The sequence below is a fragment of the Leguminivora glycinivorella genome, chromosome 11 (assembly GCF_023078275.1).
Source record: "Leguminivora glycinivorella isolate SPB_JAAS2020 chromosome 11, LegGlyc_1.1, whole genome shotgun sequence".
In the NCBI taxonomy this organism is placed as follows: Eukaryota; Metazoa; Arthropoda; class Insecta; order Lepidoptera; family Tortricidae; genus Leguminivora; species Leguminivora glycinivorella.
In genome coordinates this window covers 19,943,567-19,963,781 of record NC_062981.1, presented here as the reverse complement: position 1 = coordinate 19,963,781, position 20,215 = coordinate 19,943,567, and the positions used below count along the sequence as shown (strand labels likewise).

The following is a 20,215-nucleotide window of genomic DNA, read 5'->3' as shown; positions in this document are numbered from 1 at the left end:
CGCGGCTGCTGAGGACGGGCGGAGGGAACATAGTGGGTAGCTCCGATCTCTGTACGGTGACGTCGTCCGCGCCGCTGACCCCCTCTCATTGGATCAAAATTGGATCGAAACACGTCGAACGTTATTTCAATTAAACTGTAGATTGATCCTACAAATTCTAAGATCAATCAGACAAAGTTCAAAACCTACCATTACTGCCATTGCTCTCCAAAGAAGAGTTTCCAGATGCCATAATAATACAGGAACTGCAAAAAAAGACAATGCACATATTACAAAATGAAATGGTAATTAATGGGAAAGTGGACAACTCTCAATACAAACATTAAAATATTAACATTTTATTTTAATATATTTAACAAACCAGCACATGAATTGCCTGAAGGAAAGTGTTCAATAACACATAAGGTATACCATATGAAATAAAAAATGCAGGCAGTACCCACCAATTTTTAAAAAAGTTAAGAAGGTGGCTCTTAGAATACTCCTTCTATGACATAAAAGATTTCTTTGACCTACCAAATAACTTATATTAGAATAAAATAATAATTATGTATAAAATCAAATTAACAAATCTAAATGACATATCATATGTAATATAATCGATGAATGCATCTTTCAATTAAATATTCGAAATTATAACTAGACTGAAATTGTAATAATCTTAATTTAATTGCTGTTAAATAATTTTATTGATGAACGTGTAATATTTATAATATTATTAATAAAATGTCTATGTCTATGTCTATGTCTATGCACAGCCGCTACGTATTGTAGTACTAGCTTTCTCCTGCGGCTTCGCTTGCATTAAATTCAAAAATTGCAGAATGATCCATACAAACTGTGGGAGGTTGCAAAACATTGCCTATGTCACTCTCCATCTCAAAAAAACATGTCAGTTCGTCACTACGTTCTGTCGTGAAAGACGGACAAACAAACAGACATACAAACTTTTCCATTTATAATATTAAGTATGGATGTATCTGTACTCCTTAACTGTGGAACATTATTTATGTACTACATTAACCCCGCTTAAAATTAAGTTAAAACTAAGTACAATTTCCATCTACAGTGAATATTTAACTCACAGATCATTGTTATCCCAATCTTTACTGATAACCAAGTGTCATTTGCTTATCTTGTTATATAAGAATAATATAAGAATAAGAAATTTATTTGCTAGAATACTTATAACTAAGGTACAGATGTTCGTGTAAGAAGACAAGTAAAAGTATTCAGTCATCGTCATGACGACATGCAAATGTTTCTTAAAACTAAGTATTAAATTTATTAATTATACAAAATATATAACTAATATTAAAAAATTACAAAATTAAAATCTACACATTCAACAACAATAATAATTAACTTCATTCCATTGTTATATAAATAAAAAAGTATGTCAACGACTAAATATAATTAAAAGAGTTAATCTCACGTTAATCACAATTATTATTATTCAATATTTCAATATGTTTTAAAATTACAATTAAAAAAAAAAATTCAAATTGATTTATAAAATTCAATATATCATTACTAGGATTTAAAAATAAAAATTATAAAATAAAACAATATTCCATTCAGTCACTTCCGTTCATTCGTTCATGCTTCCTTCCCGTTCCACTACCATCCATCCCTCATTCATTCCACGATATTGGCGGTAGCCACACATACCTTTGAAGTTGGCTCCTTCTTCATTTTTATTATCCTCCATTTTGTAAAATTATCTTAAAAATAAAAATTAATTTTAACTTACAAATCGAGATTTTGTGAACCCAGAACAGGCTGATCATGCTACAAAAGACCGTCTTCAAGTGTTCGTCGAGACTACAGGGTAAGTCATTAATCTTTTTTACTTTATACGATACTTGGATCTTTGTAGATTTAAAAGATGAGAGTACCCGTTGATTACTAAAAAATAATTATATATGTAAAATAAATGAAATTAACTATGTTTTCCCTTGTTACAGGACGAGAAACCGGGTGAAATAGACAGCCAACATGTACCCCTGCCGGACCAGAAGATGCACGAGGGTGATTTTATTGCGCCCTTCGCTTACTAAAGTCAGTATATTCTTGTACACTATAGAAACAGTGCTCCAAGAGAAAACTAGTCAAGTTCTTTTTAAATTGCGTACCATTCAAAAGTTTTATACTATTTGGCAAGGCATTATATAGAGTTATGCACATATTATATGCGTTCTTTTTGTAAATGGCTAAGTGGCATCGAGGTTGGTGTAAAAGATTTAGATATTGTGATCTCTGGCTGCAGAAAAATTCTGACCTCATTTTAAATAAATCTGGGCGGGTTTTTACAAGTATACATGCTTTTTTTATATACATGCATGGCAGTGGCAATATATTTGATCTCTTAAAGAGCGGCTGACAATGATCATCAAACCACGCATTCATGATTGCACGGACACAACTTTTTTGTAATATTAAGGCTCTGTCGACATCCACCGAATTACCCCACAGTAATAGCCCGTAATTGAGCACAGACGACACAACACCATGATATGCAGTGAGTGCTGCTTCCATGCTAACAGTATTTCTCAGTTTTCTTAATGCAAATACGAATCTGGCTAATCTACTGCAAACGTTATTGATATGTTCCTTCCAATTTAGATGCTCATCTATAATTAATCCTAAAAACTTTATATTTTCACATTTTGATAATAGGTACACTATTATAATCTATATTTAATTGAATTGGCACACTGTTATACGAATGAAATTGAATATAGAATGTCTTAGTCATATTAATATCTAGATTATTGTTACATGTCCAATTTTTTATGTCAGCTAACGCATTGTTTACAGTATTTTCGTAGGAATCAGCGTCTTCACCCCTTACTAATAAAGTTGTGTCGTCCGCGAAAAGTAAACACTTATGTGAGATGGCTAGAGGAAGGTCATTAATGTATATTAAGAATAAAAGAGGCCCTAAGATGCTCCCCTGAGGGACACCTGATTTAACTTCACGAACTGTTGAACGGTAATTAATTTTTGTAAAGGTTTTCCCGACCTTTTCAATTTTTAGTATTTCTGTACATTGTTTTCTATGTGACAAATAGCTTTTTATCCAATTATTCGCCAATCCTCTAATACCATAATACTCAAGTTTGGCTAGTAGTATACTATGATCAACGCAGTCGAACGCTTTGCTTAAATCCAGAAATATTGACAATACAGGTAATTTGTTGTTTAGACTTTCAGTAACATATCTGACAAAATCAAAGCACGCCAGTTCAGTTGAAAGACCTTTTCTAAAACCGTATTGTTCTGGTCGCAATAACTTGTTTCTTTCGAGAAATCCCGTTAGCCTTTCACACATTGCCTTCTCAATTATTTTAGAAATAACTGGAACAATTGTTATGGGCCTATAATTATTGGGATCTTTGCGGTCACCTTTCTTGAATAAGGGCTTTACCACAGACAGTTTTAACTGTTCGGGAAAAACCGCTTGGTCTAATGATAGGTTGATTATATGGGCTATAGGGTGACATATCCATAGAGCGCTTAGCTTGAGAATGTATGTTGTAATGTCATCATATCCGGACGTCTTACAATTGTTAAGGGACATTATGATTTTGAAAGCTTCTTGGGCATCAGCTGGTCTTAAAAATATTGTAGAAGGAAAGTTATTTATATTATTTGTTACATTATACACATTGCCATTTGGATTAGATTTTGATAAAGTTATGTCAATAAAATAATCATTCATTAAATTACAAATATCTTCGGGCTTACTAAATGTCATATTATTATAATTTAAATAATCAATTTCATTATAACTGTTGATGCTTGCAAATTTTTTTGTGATAATGTCCCATGTAGCTTTAGACTGATTTTTACTACAAGATATATGGTTTGAATTGTAAATTTTTTGCGATTTGTAAATACATTTTCTTAAAATTTTATTGTAATGTATTAGTTGATTTTTATAAATTGATTTATTTGTCTTGGAAAATTTATATTTTAAATACAGTTTTCGTTTAGTGTGACATGACTTTCTTAGTCCTTTTGTTAACCATGCAGTTCTTCTGAAGAGATTATTCATCTTGACCTTTACGATTGGAAAGCATAAGTTATAAAATAAACACACTATGTCATAAAAAGAATTAAATGCTTCCGTTAGGTCAGTTGAAGACATAACATCGTAGAACGATAACGCAGATATACACTGTATGAACTTATCAATATTCTCTTTATTGAAATCTCTCTTGTATTCAAACCATGTTTGACATATATTTTTTTGCTTTACCCTAAAAGTGATAGTTTGAGCCATATCGTGATCAGATAAGCATAATTGATGTGTAGCTACCTTAACTTTCTCTATGTTACTAGCTATCTGGTCGATACATGTATTTATTCTAGTGGGCGAATTAATGTGCAATGTAAAATTATAATTATGGCATGTACTTTTTAAATCTTTTGCGTGAGGACTATCTTTTAACACATCTATATTCCAGTCTCCACAAATTACAATTTTCTTTTTCTTGTATTTGGAGGTTAGCTGAAATAATAATTTATTTAGCTTGTGAAAAAATATTCCGACATGGGATTTTGTTTGTACTGGAATTCTGTAAATTACTATGACTATTACATCCAAACCAATAATTTCTATACCGCAGGATTCAAAATAATAATCTGACACCAATTTTGGCTCAAACACAATTTGTTTGAACTGTAAATTTTTGTTCACAAGAATAGCAGTTCCACCCCTACATTTGTGTCTACTATAAAAGGCTCCTTGTGCGTAGTTTTCTATGTTGACATTTTTTTCTGAACCTTTTTTTAGAAACGTTTCACTAAGACAAATTATATCTATCTCTTGGTTTTTTGTGTGGAAATCGCTCATTACAATTTGAAGCTGATCTAGCTTACTTAATAGTCCCCCTATATTTTGATGGAAAATTGTCAGTTTATTAGAACCATTCATGTCAGAAATTATGTAATCATTATTCACGAAAAAACTCTACTTCTTTTAGGCTGCTTTGACACGAACAATGGTCATGTAATGAGATGTCATTATTATCATTCTGAATTAAATGTATAAGGGTCATTAGATCATTAAAAATTATATTAATACCGTACTTGTTGATGCGACCCGACTTAAAGTAAAACATTTCGTGATCATAGGCTAAGTTACGATTACTATCTAATAAATATACATAATTATACTTTGAATTGTCATTGTACAATAGTTGGTTGAACAATTCTATTCTAGAATTAAACATATTATTAAAATAACCAATATTGTAAGTAGGATAACATACAATAACATTTGTGTGCATTAATGCGGTAGTTATATTACTTAATAAACGTAAACTTTGCTAACACTTACTTGTAGGCTTAGGATCTGAGGCCCATTATGTCAATCTCCCACAGGATCTGATCTGAAAAACCAATTTCCAATAAGATCAAATTTACAAGTAAAAACGATGTTTTACCGATCGCATCAGTACTTCAGGGCGTCTGACACATTTTCTACGCTCTAACGACTATTGCAAAACTGAGAAACCGCAAAGGCGGATAGCGTAATACGAATAAAGTAAGTACGTAAGAAAAACGACATAATTGACATTACCAATTTCGTGACACGATACAGTCTAACAGTAAATGGACACGGTCTATCAACAACTTCACCAAAGCTCCGAATTACTTATCAGAGACCAAAAAAAAGACACAAAAGCTCTCCTTTCTCCAGAAAAAAGAAGTTCACATCACAAAATAGAATACCTATCAAATCGACAATGTAAACAAGCGGAAATATCACCAGGAAAATCCTTAAACATAATACATACCTAGCTTCACAGGAATCACTGAAAATCCAAAGGAATTAGTGCTAAAACAAAGGGGTAACACAAATTTCTCGGCGCTAATTTGCCAACACTTGTCGTCGGTTGCTAGACCTTTTTTTTAGCTAATAGACAAGTGAATGAATGAAATGACGGGCATGACGGACTTGTCGGACATTTTGAACTAGAGTTGCCTTTGTAAAAAAAAGTATTAATAAAAGTATCTACAGACGTACAGACACGTTGTTGCAAGTTCAATGTTCATTTTTGCGGCATGCGACAAGGTGTCTGTCAAACACATGGACCATCAATAGGGACTGAGCTCACACTTTTTTTGCCATACTAAATTGGACTTTATCACCGGTGCAGAAAGGCGTTCTTGTCAGACTAGCAAAAGTGTGTCCACATGAGAGGGTCAAAGCATTATAATTATTTGCCAATTCTTTAAAATATATCGAAACCCTAGTTTGAATATAACACTAAAATAATATAAGAAGTTATAAAGTGAGGTAATATACAGATAAAAATACTACTACTATGGTAACCTCATTAACACTGGCCACATGTGCGAGAAGGACACCAGCCCAAACAATGCCCTCTCATGTGGACACACTTTTTGGCCTAACCTCCTAAGGCCCAAGGTCCTTCCTATAGTAATAATTAAATTGGTCATTCAGACCCAGCTTCTTCAACGACTGTATAGTCGTAGCGTACCACGGTTCTACCAGTAGGACTTGTTATAAAAGCCATCATTTCAAATTGCGCGCCAATCTAAACTGACGTATACGATTTTCTAGAGGGGTATTTTAGTTTGAATGTGAACACACTCATAAGCTTGAAAAATAAAAACAAAGTGTCAAACTGACAAGTTACAGACGGCGACATGGGTATTCCGTGAAGGAGAGGTTAGTAAATCCAATTTTATTCATGTAATCTTGAGTAATTTTTTACTAATTATTAAATTATCTTCTTTTTTATAAGTTATTTTACGGAGTTAAAGAATAATTTCATTGATTTTGCTTATATTTTACGAAATACGGGATGTAAAAATGTTAAGTCCTATGAGTAGTAGAATCGTCCCACGATAAGTTTGCAACGATTTTCACACCCTCGCCAGTGCAGATGTTATTTTAAACGTCAAACTTTGATGAAATTATAACGTTTACTTAACCCTTGCAGAGGCGGGGCTATTAAAATCTATGCAGACTTATCGTGGGACGATTCTACCGGGGTCCGGGGGTTTATACAACTGCATAATATAATAATAATATTTGTGGTGGTTGCAAAAACTGACACATATTGCTTTTATTGTTGTAGGATTAAATGACAGAGAAACATAATTCGCTCTTAGGGAATCAGAAATAAAAACTGAAGATGAAGAAACAGACTTTTGCGACATAAAACTCATAGAAACAAATTTTGTACAAACAAGATCCCGGTATGATTCCTCTAGTTCCTATGTCGATATTTCTCTTTCAGAACTAATTTCAAAGCCTAACCACGGCAGAACCCGATATTTCGCCGTGCAGCTTCTGCAGGACGTCGTCGAGGAGCGCCTAGAAGAGGACGATCTCACGCTCGCAATGGAGTAACGTTCGTCCAAGAAGAGCGTAAAATCTTAATTTTTGGGTCTAGTAAAGGACTAAAGACTGATTAGAAGTGATTAGTGCATTATATTATTTAAATAATACTATTATTTTATTGTATTCATTCAATAAAACTAAGAAAGAAACAAATCTTAAGTGAGTTTTTTAAATTTCGTAATATAAATTACGTTTTGTTATAAGTAAGCCCATGGTCCTTCCTGTAGGACTTTTTTAATTAAAATCAAATTATCCTAAAAGGCATCATAAACTGATAATAAATATGCCCCAAAGCTGTTGGTGGCATACAAGTACAATAACATTAAAAAAATGTGTTTCTAGTGTTTGGGCCCGAACGAGTATAAAATTTCGCCTTGGGCCTTAGGAGGCTAACTTCTCAATCTAGCTTAATATATCCAAATATATGGGAAATTTAAATTGAACAAGTGTGTGGTTGGCTGAACCCCACAGAATATATAATAGTACACCACTGACTTGACCACTGACTGAGTGACCACAGCAAAAAAAGGAAACCTTTGTATGTGAAATAAAGGCACTCTTAGACATACAAGGAAATAAGATCTAGAATAAAAAAAATATTTACATACAACGATGTTTATGTACGAGTAAAATTAAATATTAAAAAAAAACGTAATGTACAAATAAATCCGCATCATTTTCATTTTAGCTCGTTGATTCAAGAAAGTTCATAAATGGGAACTGCTTGCAGTCTGCGCAAAGGACCACGTTTTGAGCCCTCTACACAGCTAGTTTTTTGCGCATCGTACTTGAATATTTCCGAGTGTAGTATAGTATTCCGCCGTACAAATAAATGACACGCAATAGAACCAATAAAAAACGATGCGCAGTTTTTATAAATCGAGTGATTGCATAGACGAAAACTGAACAGTAAATCTGTAATTTGGTTTGTAATAGCCGAGAAGTTTCATAAAATCATAACAGTGCGGGAACTGCAGGATAGTAGTAAAATTGAATGTTTTGATGTCATGCAGAGGCATGACTTCCATGCCCTGCGATACGGAAGGGCGTGCGGTGCAGATTACGTTTACTATGAATGATTTTATCTCTTTCTAAACTCTAGTGTCTGTGAATGACCGAGTGAAATAGCGTACCAAATTATGGATTGAATAGTGTTGTTGATGTATTTTGTTATTTTCATAACGTAACGCGATTAGGATAAAATTATTGTTATCGTGGCCGCGAGGAATCAGTGTAAGAGTGGCACGGCGCCTCGGAGCCGCATATACGGAACTGCGTCGGTTCGCGAATCGGGCGTTAGATTTATCGTCTGGCGCGTTACTATTTACGCACTTTTCGAAAAAGATAGTACGTATTTTTAGTCGCCGCGCGTGTTTCACGTGAACCGTCGGGAGCGTCTCGTCAGGTCGGGTGACCGCGATCGCGGAATTCGTAAACAACCTCAAGGTCGGCGGGCATGTGCCAGAGTCGCTAGGGCTGCGATGCGGGCACGCTGACATGTCTGCGGCGGGCGGGGGCGGCGCGGGCGCCGTGGTGCGCCAGGGGCACCTGCGGAAGCTGAAGACGATGAAGAAGAAGTACTTCGTGCTGCGAGCGGAGAGTGCGGACTGCTCGGCGCGGTTGGATTACTACGAGTCTGAGAAGAAGTTTCGTGCTGGCGCGGCGCCTCGCAGAGTTTTACCTCTAAAGAGTTGTTATAACATAACGCGCCGCTTGGACCTTAAGCAGAAGCATGTGATAGCGCTATTCACTCGTGAAGAACAGTTTTGTGTAGTGGCAGAGAATGAGCAAGAGCTGCATGGCTGGTTGTCTGCTATCTTGCGACAACACTCTTCTGATGAGCACAGTGATGAACTCCTACATCCTATCCGTAAGTCAACTCTATTAGATCATCCTGTTTTGGCAAAGTATTTGAAACGTTTAAAGCATTGACACTATTATTTTTCTTTACTTTGCAATGTAAAGCAGTCATAGTTATCATTTGTTTACTTGTTATTTGCTCCTTTTTTTAGGTTATATTTCATTTGTACCATTTTTATACAATGATTTATTTGGTGTGACAAAAACAGCCAACAATTTAGTATCAAACACACTTTGCTAAGTGAAGTTTGGGAGGGTGTCTATGATAAATTTTTTTAACATGAATTAGATAAACATCATGCTAATCATGCAATTCACGTATCAAGCAAAACAACATATTATGTATATTTAAACCAGTTAAACATTTGATAAACCTAATGTTCAAATAATACATACAAAATATGAACGAAAGATAAGTTAAAGTTACTTGTCAAAAAGAATTACATATACTGTTTTTTCAGCTAGTATTATAACTAAAGACTGATGGGAAAATTTATAATATTGTTCCTTCTACTGTTGGCATAAATAATTGATTTAGACATCTTTAAAATAGCTTTAATTATTAATTAATAGCTTATTTATTTTCTAAATGTTTACTTCTCCAATGTCTGAATGTTTTAAAAAAAACTGTTTGTCTATGTGTTTGTGGGAATGTTTTTTAAATATATAATGATCTGGGATTCTGGACAGCTGGGGCTTTACAAATAGAATATTGAGTGGTTTTTTCTACAATCATGGTTTATTCACAAATCATTGTATTCATTGTGATAAAAAGATAATTTGAAAGTTGATTTTGACCTACATCCATACATGTTTCATAAAAAAATGATTGCTATTTGAATAGAGAAGCTTAAATTGAGCACTTTAGCTACTGATGAATTGATGATAGAAACATTGAAATGTCAAATACTAGCAGTCAGGGAGAGCCGATACAAACAGATTGTAAAGAAATTGTAATAGTTGTTTTGTTTTTTAATCTGAAATTGATTTTAATAAAATCCTATAGGAATAAAAGCTAAAGATAGAGTTAGTGTGTTTTCACATTATCCGATCGATATCGGATGGATTTCAAAGGCAAAAATCAAAGATGGCGGCTTAAATGTATGGGATATCGGTCCGATATGTGATTGATAATGTGAAATCGCACTTAGCTGGTTTGTCAATATAAAAATTCTCAAAACATGAAGTTACAAGCGGAAGTCTCTTTCCTAATTGTCTTATTAGACATTGACAACCACTTGTAAATTGTAATTTGTAGTTTCGAAAAATGGGCCCCTGATCTTAACTTTAACTCAGCCGTTTGGTACTGTCTGTTTAAATGGTTTTTATTTATGCCATTGAAATGAAGAAGTTACCCTGACTAGAGTTGTGCCGTTCCCGAGAACGTTCTCTCGTTTGTATGGGAAATGTTCTCTCAGGAGAATATTCTCCATAGTAAAATGAGAACGTTCCCGAGAACGGCACAACTCTAACCCTGACAGACAATTACTAAGCCTAGGGACCTGTCTCTGATGGAGAGCCACATGGCTGGTCCAATCAATGCTGATTTAAATAGCTTATTAACTAATCAATTAACTTTACCATTGAGGATACTATGGAGGATAACTGTTGCAAAAGTATGGACAAAAATCGACCATATTGCCACTACTTGAAGGATCCAAATTAACTATCCAAATGTGTTACCAAAGAACTGCAATAATAAAAGAAAAACATAGCTTGAAGGAAATTTGCTAGTAAAAAAATTTGCCAGAAGGAAATGAAACTTTGCCGAATTAAATGGTTAGTTTTTAGGGTTCCGTAGTCAACTAGGAACCCTTATAGTTTCGCCATGTCTGTCTGTCCGTCCGTCCGTCCGTCCGTCCGTCCGTCCGTCCGTCCGTCCGTCCGTCCGTCCGTCCGTCCGTCCGTCCGTCCGCGGATAATCTCAGTAACCGTTAGCACTATAAAGCTGAAATTTGGTACCAATATGTATATTAATCACGCCAACAAAGTGCAAAAATAAAAAATGGAAAAAAATGTTTTATTAGGGTACCCCCCCAACATGTAAAGTGGGGGCTGATATTTTTTTTCATTCCAACCCCAACGTGTGACATATTGTTGGATAGGTATTGAAAAATGAATAAGGGTTTACTAAGATCGTTTTTTGATAATATTAATAGTTTCGGAAATAATCGCTCCTAAAGGAAAAAAAGTGCGTCCCCCCCCTCTAACTTTTGAACCATATATTTAAAAATTATGAAAAAAATCACAAAAGTAGAACTCTATAAAGACTTTCTAGGAAAATTGTTTTGAACTTGATAGGTTTAGTAGTTTTTGAGAAAAATAAGGAAAACTACGGAACCCTACACTGAGCGTGGCCCGACACGCTCTTGGCCGGTTTTTTTTTATAAATCTTTAAATACTAATACTAAAACATGCAATTGTTAGCTAATTCAATATTAAAAATCACATGATCAATGTCAACATTACTATATGAAACAAACTTCTGCTCTTATTTATTATTTGTTATTATTATCTTCTTATGGCTGAAGAGACAGTCATTGGCATTAACATTGCATAAAAAGAAAGCTGAAGTGAAGTGTGTCAGATATTTATGAAGCCTTTTCTTTGAGCGATTTTATTGCTATTTTTTTTATTATGAATGCCTTCAAGCCTCTTTATCTTGGGTCTTATGTATGCTGTCCTGCAATGTCTTGTCTCTCAGACATTATTCTGTCCATCCAATGTGAGGCTTTATCACTATCACCCTCATCATTATCCTGTTACGGCCGGTTTTGGCCTCAGCGGCTCCGATGAAATTATAGTTGATGGCTGCAGGTAGTCGGGCCTTCGTCTCGTTGTGCTTGGCGTCAAGTTCCATTCCTCTCTGTTCTTCGAAGGCTTGCACTTTTGTTCTCACTGTATGCCTCCACTTTGGCCGATCGTGTGCCGAATACTATCACCTACACTCTACTCATTTATACGGAAGTCACCTTTAAGAGCTTGCTCCAATACTTATTGTATGGACCACAGACAGAAAAAATGTTTATAGAAGATTTTAAGCAGGATATAAATAACCTGTCATCCTATACACTCTCATAAAGCATATACTGAAAGTGACAGCTGCTCTATGTGATCTTCAATCAGTAACGCTTTGTCTCTCCAATAATTCAATATTTTGAAGAAAATTAAACAATTTTTTGGTGACGAGTTAGCGATGTTAGCACAACTTGCCTCATCAAGCGCGATTTCAAGGTTTTCAAGTATGGACTCGCGCGCGACAAGGCAAGTTGTGCTAGAGTGGCAGAGTGTCAGTACCCCTCCGTATTTACGGTCAACGTTAAATCAAAGCTTATTCAAAATAAATTGCCACAAATTGGTAAATAAGTTCCATATTGTTTTAAGGTGGGCGGAAAGGACCTTTATGCTAATTGTAACATTCTTGAGTAAAAGGTACCATCTAACAGGTAGTTTGTATAAGGATACGAGCAAATTTTGACCTTATGGTAAACAACAACCTGTTAGATATATATCAAGTCGAAAATCTCGGTATTCCGAGATCTCGCATCTTTTTTAGGGACCGGCCACATCAGAGCGTCGCGTGTCTCGGGGCGCGCAACGGGCGTCCGCGCCACGCCACCTGAGTGTAATTCAAAAAACGTCTCCTCAGTACATTTTGTATAGGAAGGACGTAAGACGCGCCCCAGGTGGCGTGGCGGCGGCGTGGCGCGCGCCGCGCCGCTCGGCACAGGCAGCGAGACACGCGACGCTTAAGTGCCCTTATAGTTTCGCCGGGTTCCCTCTATGTGGCATAACTTTATTTGTCCGAAATGCTTTTGTCATAACAGATTTGGCATAATCGATTTTTGCCGAATGTTAATGTAGCATAAACATTGTTTGGTATAAGTCACGATATTTCGAATATTATTTTGTCCGAAAATATATTGGCCTACTATTATTGAGGCCGAGTGTCATTAGGAAGAAATTGGATGAGCATAAATATTTTTGGCATACATCCCATTATCCGAAACTTATTTCGCATACATTTTTCGTTAACCAGAAATGCGCTTTTAGGGAAAAATGGTTACACTAGGTTAGAATTGCGAACTCTACAGATACTCACTGCTCCAGAAAAGTGGGTTAGGTTAGGTTAGAACTGCGATCACAACAAACACACACCGCTAGGGAAAAATGGGTTAGGTTAGGTTAGAACTGCGACCTCAACAGAAAAGCACCACTAGGGAAAAGTGGGTTAGGTTAGGTTACAACAGCGACCACAACAAAAACGCACTGCTAGGTAAAAGTGAAACAAAAATAAAACAATAACGTTTATAATTTTAACCTGGTTATATTTTTACATTCAGTATATGAAACGTGTATACACATGCAATCTAACTAATGTTGTAATACTGGTAGTAACCATTTTTTTAATTATATACAAAAGAATGTATAATGGTAAGATTCGACCTATACTGATGTTATGCCAAAATAAATTCTGCAAAACATTAAATCGGCACACTAAGTTTATGCACATAAAATATATGTATACGCGTAAAAATGATTCGGAGCATCAAATTTATGTACAAAGAATATTCGGACAAATCACAATCTGCCTAAACAGATTATGCTAAATTGACTATGCCATAGCAGTTTATGCACAAAGCCAATTATGACTAAATCGATTATGCACAATAGAATTATTCTTAAAAAAATTATGCCACAACAGGGTGAACCGAAATTTGGTACCAATATGTATATCAATCACGCCAACAAAGTGCAAAAATAAAAAATGGAAAAAAATGTTTTATTAGGGTACCCCCCCTACATGTAAAGTGGGGGCTGATATTTTTTTTCATTCCAACCCCAACGTGTGATATATTGTTGAATAGGTATTTAAAAATGAATAAGGGTTTAATAAGATCGTTTTTTGATAATATTAATATTTTCGGAAATAATCGCTCCTAAAGGAAAAAAAGTGCGTCCCCCCCCTCTAACTTTTGAACCATATGTTTAAAAAATATGAAAAAAATCACAAAAGTAGAACTTTATAAAGACTTCATAGGAAAATTGTTTTGAACTTGATAGGTTCAGTAGTTTTTGAGAAAAATACGAAAAACTACGGAACCCTACACTGAGCGTGGCCCGACACGCTCTTGGCCGGTTTTTTGCAAGATTAATCTTGCACTCTAAACCATGCGACATCTCGCAAGATTTGCAAGATTGCGCTGCAGTAGGTATTACGTTCCATCACTTCCATCCATGACCATTACAGAGCACGTCCGAAAACTAAACTGAATGTTATATACTTTTATTGTTATGTCCCTACAACAAAACATAACAAAATTTCAATGAAGTATTCAGAAGTGTTGATTTTCGAGATCTCGCAAACTCCGAGATCTTGTAAGATTACGCAATCTTGAAAATACCTAGATTTATGATATAGGTATTAGCCGCAAGATTGCACACCCTATCTATATACGACAGGAGAAAAACGAGCAGACAGGTCGTCAGATAGTAAGCGATCACTGCCGCTCATGAACACCCGAAACACCAGGAAGCATTGGACCCTAAGGACTGATTTAGACGGCGCCGGCGGCGTGCGAACTCGCATGCGTTTTTAGTTACATTGCGGGCTGTTGAGGTTACATACAATTTTGCACAGCCATCACGTACCGCAATGTAATAAAACACGTATGCGAGATTTCGTACCGTCTAAATGGGCCCTAAAGTTAGAACATCCCTATGCGACTGCGGTAGTAGGTAGACTGGATAACGTCACATATTATTGAGAGTAATGGGTGCTTGTTTACTTACAGCGAACCTTTAGGGTCAATGACACGGGCCTTGAGTTAGAGCGAGTTCTCCACTCTTCACTATTTGGGAGTTCCTATAGTTAGAGGCAATTCATTTTATCGTTTTTTTTTTTTAATTACGCGGCTTTGAGGCAACTATGTTAGGGGTTTTTTGACTCTTAGGGAAACTTAGTAAAATTATGTTATGCGAATACATCAGCTTTTATTACAGGACCAAATTAGCAAATTAGAAAAAAAAAATCCTATAGAAAACATTGAAAAGTGATAAATAGACCTGTCGCATAGATGTCACAATACTCACGATAGGGTAGTTTGGGGAGTAAATGGGCCATTTTTTTTCAAAGTTGTCCACTCCACTTTTTTTGTAACATGGGTATTTCTTACGCGATTAATTTAATACTCAGAATCGCGAGGTCTTTCGATCCTGATAGGAGAAAAAAAATGTCCATAGATTTCCATACATTTTTTCGAACCTTCCAATTCCGTTACCGCCATACAAAATGTATGGAAAAATGGGTAACGGAATGGGAAAAAGCCTTGGGACCATTTTTCATCCTATTAGAATTGAAAGAGCTCGCTATTCTGAGTGGAAACCACATAAAAAAATCCAAATCCAAAAAAAAGTGGGGTGGACAACTTTGAAAAAAATGGCCCAAATTGGATGAAAAAAAAATGAATCATAAATAATAATAAGATATCTTGGGGCATTTCTACTGTATGGCTATGTAGCATAAAAAGGTCGTGTCAGATAAACATAATATGTCTATAGTGTCCATACCATAGATTGTGGAAACCCCTAGCCTAGATGATGGGTATCTGACGATGACGTCATCATGGCCCCACTTTTCCATCAAGAAAATGACTAAATGAAAACCAAACAAATACCTACTTGTGCTTACGTTGTAAACGGTTGATGGACGTTTTATGCAAAGTTGTACTAACCGGACTACTGTATGTTTCAAATATATGAAAATCCAACAAGAATTGTTTATTAGACTTATATTGACCGGGATATAGACCGTGATTACCTTTTTGATTTTTGTCGAGCTCCTGATATTTCGACGCAGTTGCATGCATCATGATCACGGAAAACTGACGAAGGCGGGTGGATGTTAAAGTTGTATAGACAGCGCGCGATCTACCCTCCTTCGCGCGCGTCGGCTGCGTTCACTTTCAGCGTTACCACTGGTCGCGTTCACACTCGATGGTCTGTCCAAACACACTACACTCACAGTGTCACTACGTTTGTTCAATTCTGACTTCACCGGTTTCTGCGTCGAAATATCGGGAGCTCGACAAAAATCAAAAAGGTAATCACGGTCTATATCCCGGTCAATATAAGTCTAATGAAAATAACCGTGAATCATTCAAAACTCTTAAGAATTGTTTAATTCCCATTTTTTATAATATTCCGATGTTTTTTTTATATTTCATATTCAATATGGGGATCCGAGGGTCCTGCAATTACATTTAAAAGTGCGGTGCGGTGTGTTACGGTAGGCAACGCGCATGTGCTTACCATAAGGCGGTCCGTATGCTTGTTTGCCACCAACTTAGAATAAAAAAAAATCTCTACTGTTCAAAATATAATCGCTTCGATAAATCTACAATAATAGCTCTACAATAATGAAAAAAACCCCCGAGCCCGGACATGGTTGACCGATTTTCATGAAACATGGCTAAGAACACTCCCGACTAACTCAGCTTTCAAACAAAAAAACTAAATCTAATTCTGTTTATCCGTTCAGGATCTACGATGCCACAGACAGACAGACACGTCAAACTTATAACACCCCGTCGTTTTTGCGTCGGTGGTTAAAAACATACGTTGATACGGCTAAACATACAATTGCTGGTTTTCCGGAATTGCTATAAGCATATGTTAATGGCTATAATGGGTACCTATAGACCTACCGTGAAGTCTCGCCCCTGCTACAATTAAGCATAAAATCTGTCTAAAAATTTACCTTTTTCACATTCTGAATTTAGATTTTCGCTTAAAGTTTATGTAATTAATACAAAAACAATATTTTTATTCAAATTTCATGCTTAATTGTCGTCACAAAACTGTCAGTGAGTTAATTTTTGTTAACAACTTACGCTAATTCGGGGGTCTCAAATGAGAATGCCCAAATACGTAGTCCTCATACACCTTTAATACCCAAAATCTATAAATATTGGTTTTTTTATGTCAAATACTACAGAAGACAAATAAGACAATCATTTATTGTGCCGAATTCGATATGAGTCTAGTAGCCTATTGAACTGTTATAGGGGGCATTACGGCCATTAGGCAGCGTTCCCACTTAAGCGTCGCGTGTCTCGGGGCTCGCAATGGACGTCTCCGCCACGCCGCCTGAATGTAATTCAAAAAACGTCTCCTCAGTACATTTTGTATAGGAAGGACGTAAGACGCGCCCCCTGGTGGCGTGGCGGCGCGTCTTACGTCCTTCCTATACAAAATGTACTGAGGAGACGTTTTTTGAATTACATTCAGGCGGCGTGGCGCGGACGTCCGTTCCGCACCTCAGGACATGCGTCTCTTAGGTACCGGCCACATCAGAGCGTCGCGTGTCTCGGGGCGCGCAACGGACGTCCGCGCCACGCCACCTGAGTGTAATTCAAAAAGCGTCTCCTCAGTACATTTTGTATAGGAAAGACGTAAGACGCGCCCCAGGCGGCGCGGCGCGCGCCACGCCGCCGCCACGCCACCTGGGGGCGCGTCTTACGTCCTTCCTATACAAAATGTACTGAGGAGACGTTTTTTGAATTACATTCAGGCGGCGTGGCGCGGACGTCCGTTCCGCAACTCAGGACATGCGTCTCTTAGATGTGGCCGGTCCCTTATGAGAAGCACGTGTGATCGTGGTCAAACGTCTACCTATTTATACTAAAAAAAAAAAAAGCACAGCACAGAGGCGAATGCTCTCTAAGTATCCGGATTAACTCAGGGCCGATAACCCTATGTTTACGTCTGACTCACTTATAGCTTAAAACTCTTGCCAAATATACTTTTAAATTGCATCATGTTGGAAAATTCGCAGCATTGGATTGTTATTGCTTATTAATGTAGCGACAGGGGTTGTTTATTTTAGAAAGATACGTTAATGTTTATTAGATGACATCAAAGAGGATCGAGTATTATAGAGAGTTACTGTCGAAGTAAAATGTGTAATCACAGTGTATAGACTGCCAGTGCCATCTCTTGACACAGGCTTAGAACTTTTGAACCTCAGTTTTGACAATTTGACCCATATTCTTAGCTAACATGTGTTAAAATGTCAAATATTAGTATTAGCGCCATCTAGCTGAGCGTACCCCAAAGGTGTAATGCCATCTAGGCCACCGCACCTTTTTCTGTATGGTACTGAGGTACGTTTTTTTCTTAGACTTTATCTGTCTATACGGAGTTATATATGTCTTTGATGACATCAATTCGCTTTCGATCGTGATATTCGCGATTCGTATCGAAAATATTGGCTTGGCAGTCGTTTTGTCCCTTGAAGACGGTCACAGATGGTTTTTGTGTAATTTAAACCGTCTTGTATTCTGTGTGCGTAGCCGAATGCACAAACGCTCACGAAACGCTAACGATAATATCTCTTTCGTAGCTATCTATCTCTATCGCTCTTGCGTATTGGCGCGACAGAGCCAGACTACCTTTCTGCGGCGTTTCGATTTCGTTTCGCGTCGCAGAAATGCCATTTGGCTACGGGGCCTGATATGGTTTACGATGGCATTACACGGTGCCATATCTCCACAGATATAGGAAGAAAAGAGACCGGACATGCCGCTTGTCTCAAGTTCTTGAACCTACTCGGCACACACACTTGTAGATGCACGCTCCTATCAGGGACTATCCACACACAGGCGACGCATGTCCTAAGACGCGGAATGGACGCCAGCGCCGCGCCGCCCGACGCATCTTTCCTATACAAAATGTAATACGGGGGAGACGTTTTTTAAATTACACTCGGGCGGCGCGGCGGCGGTGCTAACGTCCGTTCCGCGTCTCAAGTGTGGGTTGCCGCTTAAAGCAAGAGCCCAGAGGCGCTAGATCTTGCTAATTTTCTTAGGGATGAAACTTTGAGATAATGTAAAGTTAAGTTACTATTCGGCGTGACCGGAACGGAAACGTCCGGTTGGCAGAATCCAAAGCCAAACAGAACCTTTCGCCGAAACATCTTTTATAGGCCGAAACCGAAGCCGAAACTTCTCAGATACTACTGTCAACTCTTATTTCAAAGCCATACGATTCAGCGAGAGTCAGTCAAAACGGTTCTTGTTTGTAGTCTGCCATAAACATGTATACAACTTCTTATCCTCTGCCATCGGTTTAAGGTGCAAATCCGTATACATATTTAAGACTGTCTGTAAATCTGTTCTTACACTCATTACCTAGTTACTAAAAATAGCGCCAATTATGTATGTCATAGTAAACATGTGCTATTTTCAGCCGCAACATATTAGTTCTATGAAAACAAGCTGACGAACAATCAGCAGATAAGCGAGCGAAGTGTTCAAAATTTAACTAACTCTCGTGTCGATTTAAAACACTCCCTTCGGTCGTGTTTTAACGTATCGCCACTCGTTTCGAAATTCCTTTTTTTCGCACTAGTATCGTAATGTACTATTTCAATTCAATTCAAATCTTTATTGCGATCATGTTCATTTTCATTTTATACAGGTGTTAGGTAGTAATATAGTTGGTACATGATACCCTGATAGGGCACAGCAAAATTTCTTACATACTAAAGTACATACATTAGTTACATTACATTACATTATATTATATTTTTATAGAAGTTTATACAATTATTAATATCTATTTTACATTTTACATTATTTAAACTTTCTCATTTATATTATTATCATTTAAATATTCGTTGAGTGAATAGTAGCACTTGTCTATCAAAAGAGATTTAATAACGTTAAACATTTTTTTATCATTTTTTATATTCTTAATAGCATCTGGTAGTTTATTAAATATCTTGCCATTACATAGGTGCTATTGGAATGTTTTTTAATTCTAGAGGCCGGTAGCAATAATTTGTTTTGGTGTCTCAGTAGGAGCGTTGTGGGTAATTCGCGTCGTTTTTTAAATATGTGTATATTTTGCCTCGCAAATTTACACATTTCAAATATGTAGATAGATGGCAATGTAAGTATTTTAAATAGG

At 36.6% G+C, this 20,215-nt stretch overlaps 2 protein-coding genes across 9 annotated transcripts in view; one reads left to right on the top strand and one right to left on the bottom strand.

Moving 5' to 3' along the window:
* LOC125230944 (disks large homolog 5) overlaps positions 1–5,940 on the bottom strand; it is a 61,739-nt gene extending 55,799 nt beyond the window's left edge. For all 4 annotated transcript variants that reach the window (XM_048136242.1, XM_048136244.1, XM_048136243.1 and 1 more), the window contains exons 1-3: positions 5,808–5,940; positions 5,348–5,399; positions 190–245 (exon numbers count right to left, since the gene is read on the bottom strand). In XM_048136242.1, coding sequence (XP_047992199.1) covers positions 190–232 — 43 coding nt within the window. In that variant the 5' untranslated portion in view covers positions 233–245; positions 5,348–5,399; positions 5,808–5,940. The remainder of the gene's footprint in view (positions 1–189; positions 246–5,347; positions 5,400–5,807) is intronic.
* A 2,120-nt stretch (positions 5,941–8,060) lies between these two features.
* Positions 8,061–20,215, top strand: part of LOC125231003 (insulin receptor substrate 1) — a 63,333-nt gene continuing 51,178 nt past the window's right edge. For all 5 annotated transcript variants that reach the window (XM_048136332.1, XM_048136331.1, XM_048136330.1 and 2 more), the window contains exon 1: positions 8,061–9,254. In XM_048136332.1, the coding sequence (XP_047992289.1) occupies positions 8,882–9,254 (373 nt within the window). In that variant the 5' untranslated portion in view covers positions 8,061–8,881. The remainder of the gene's footprint in view (positions 9,255–20,215) is intronic.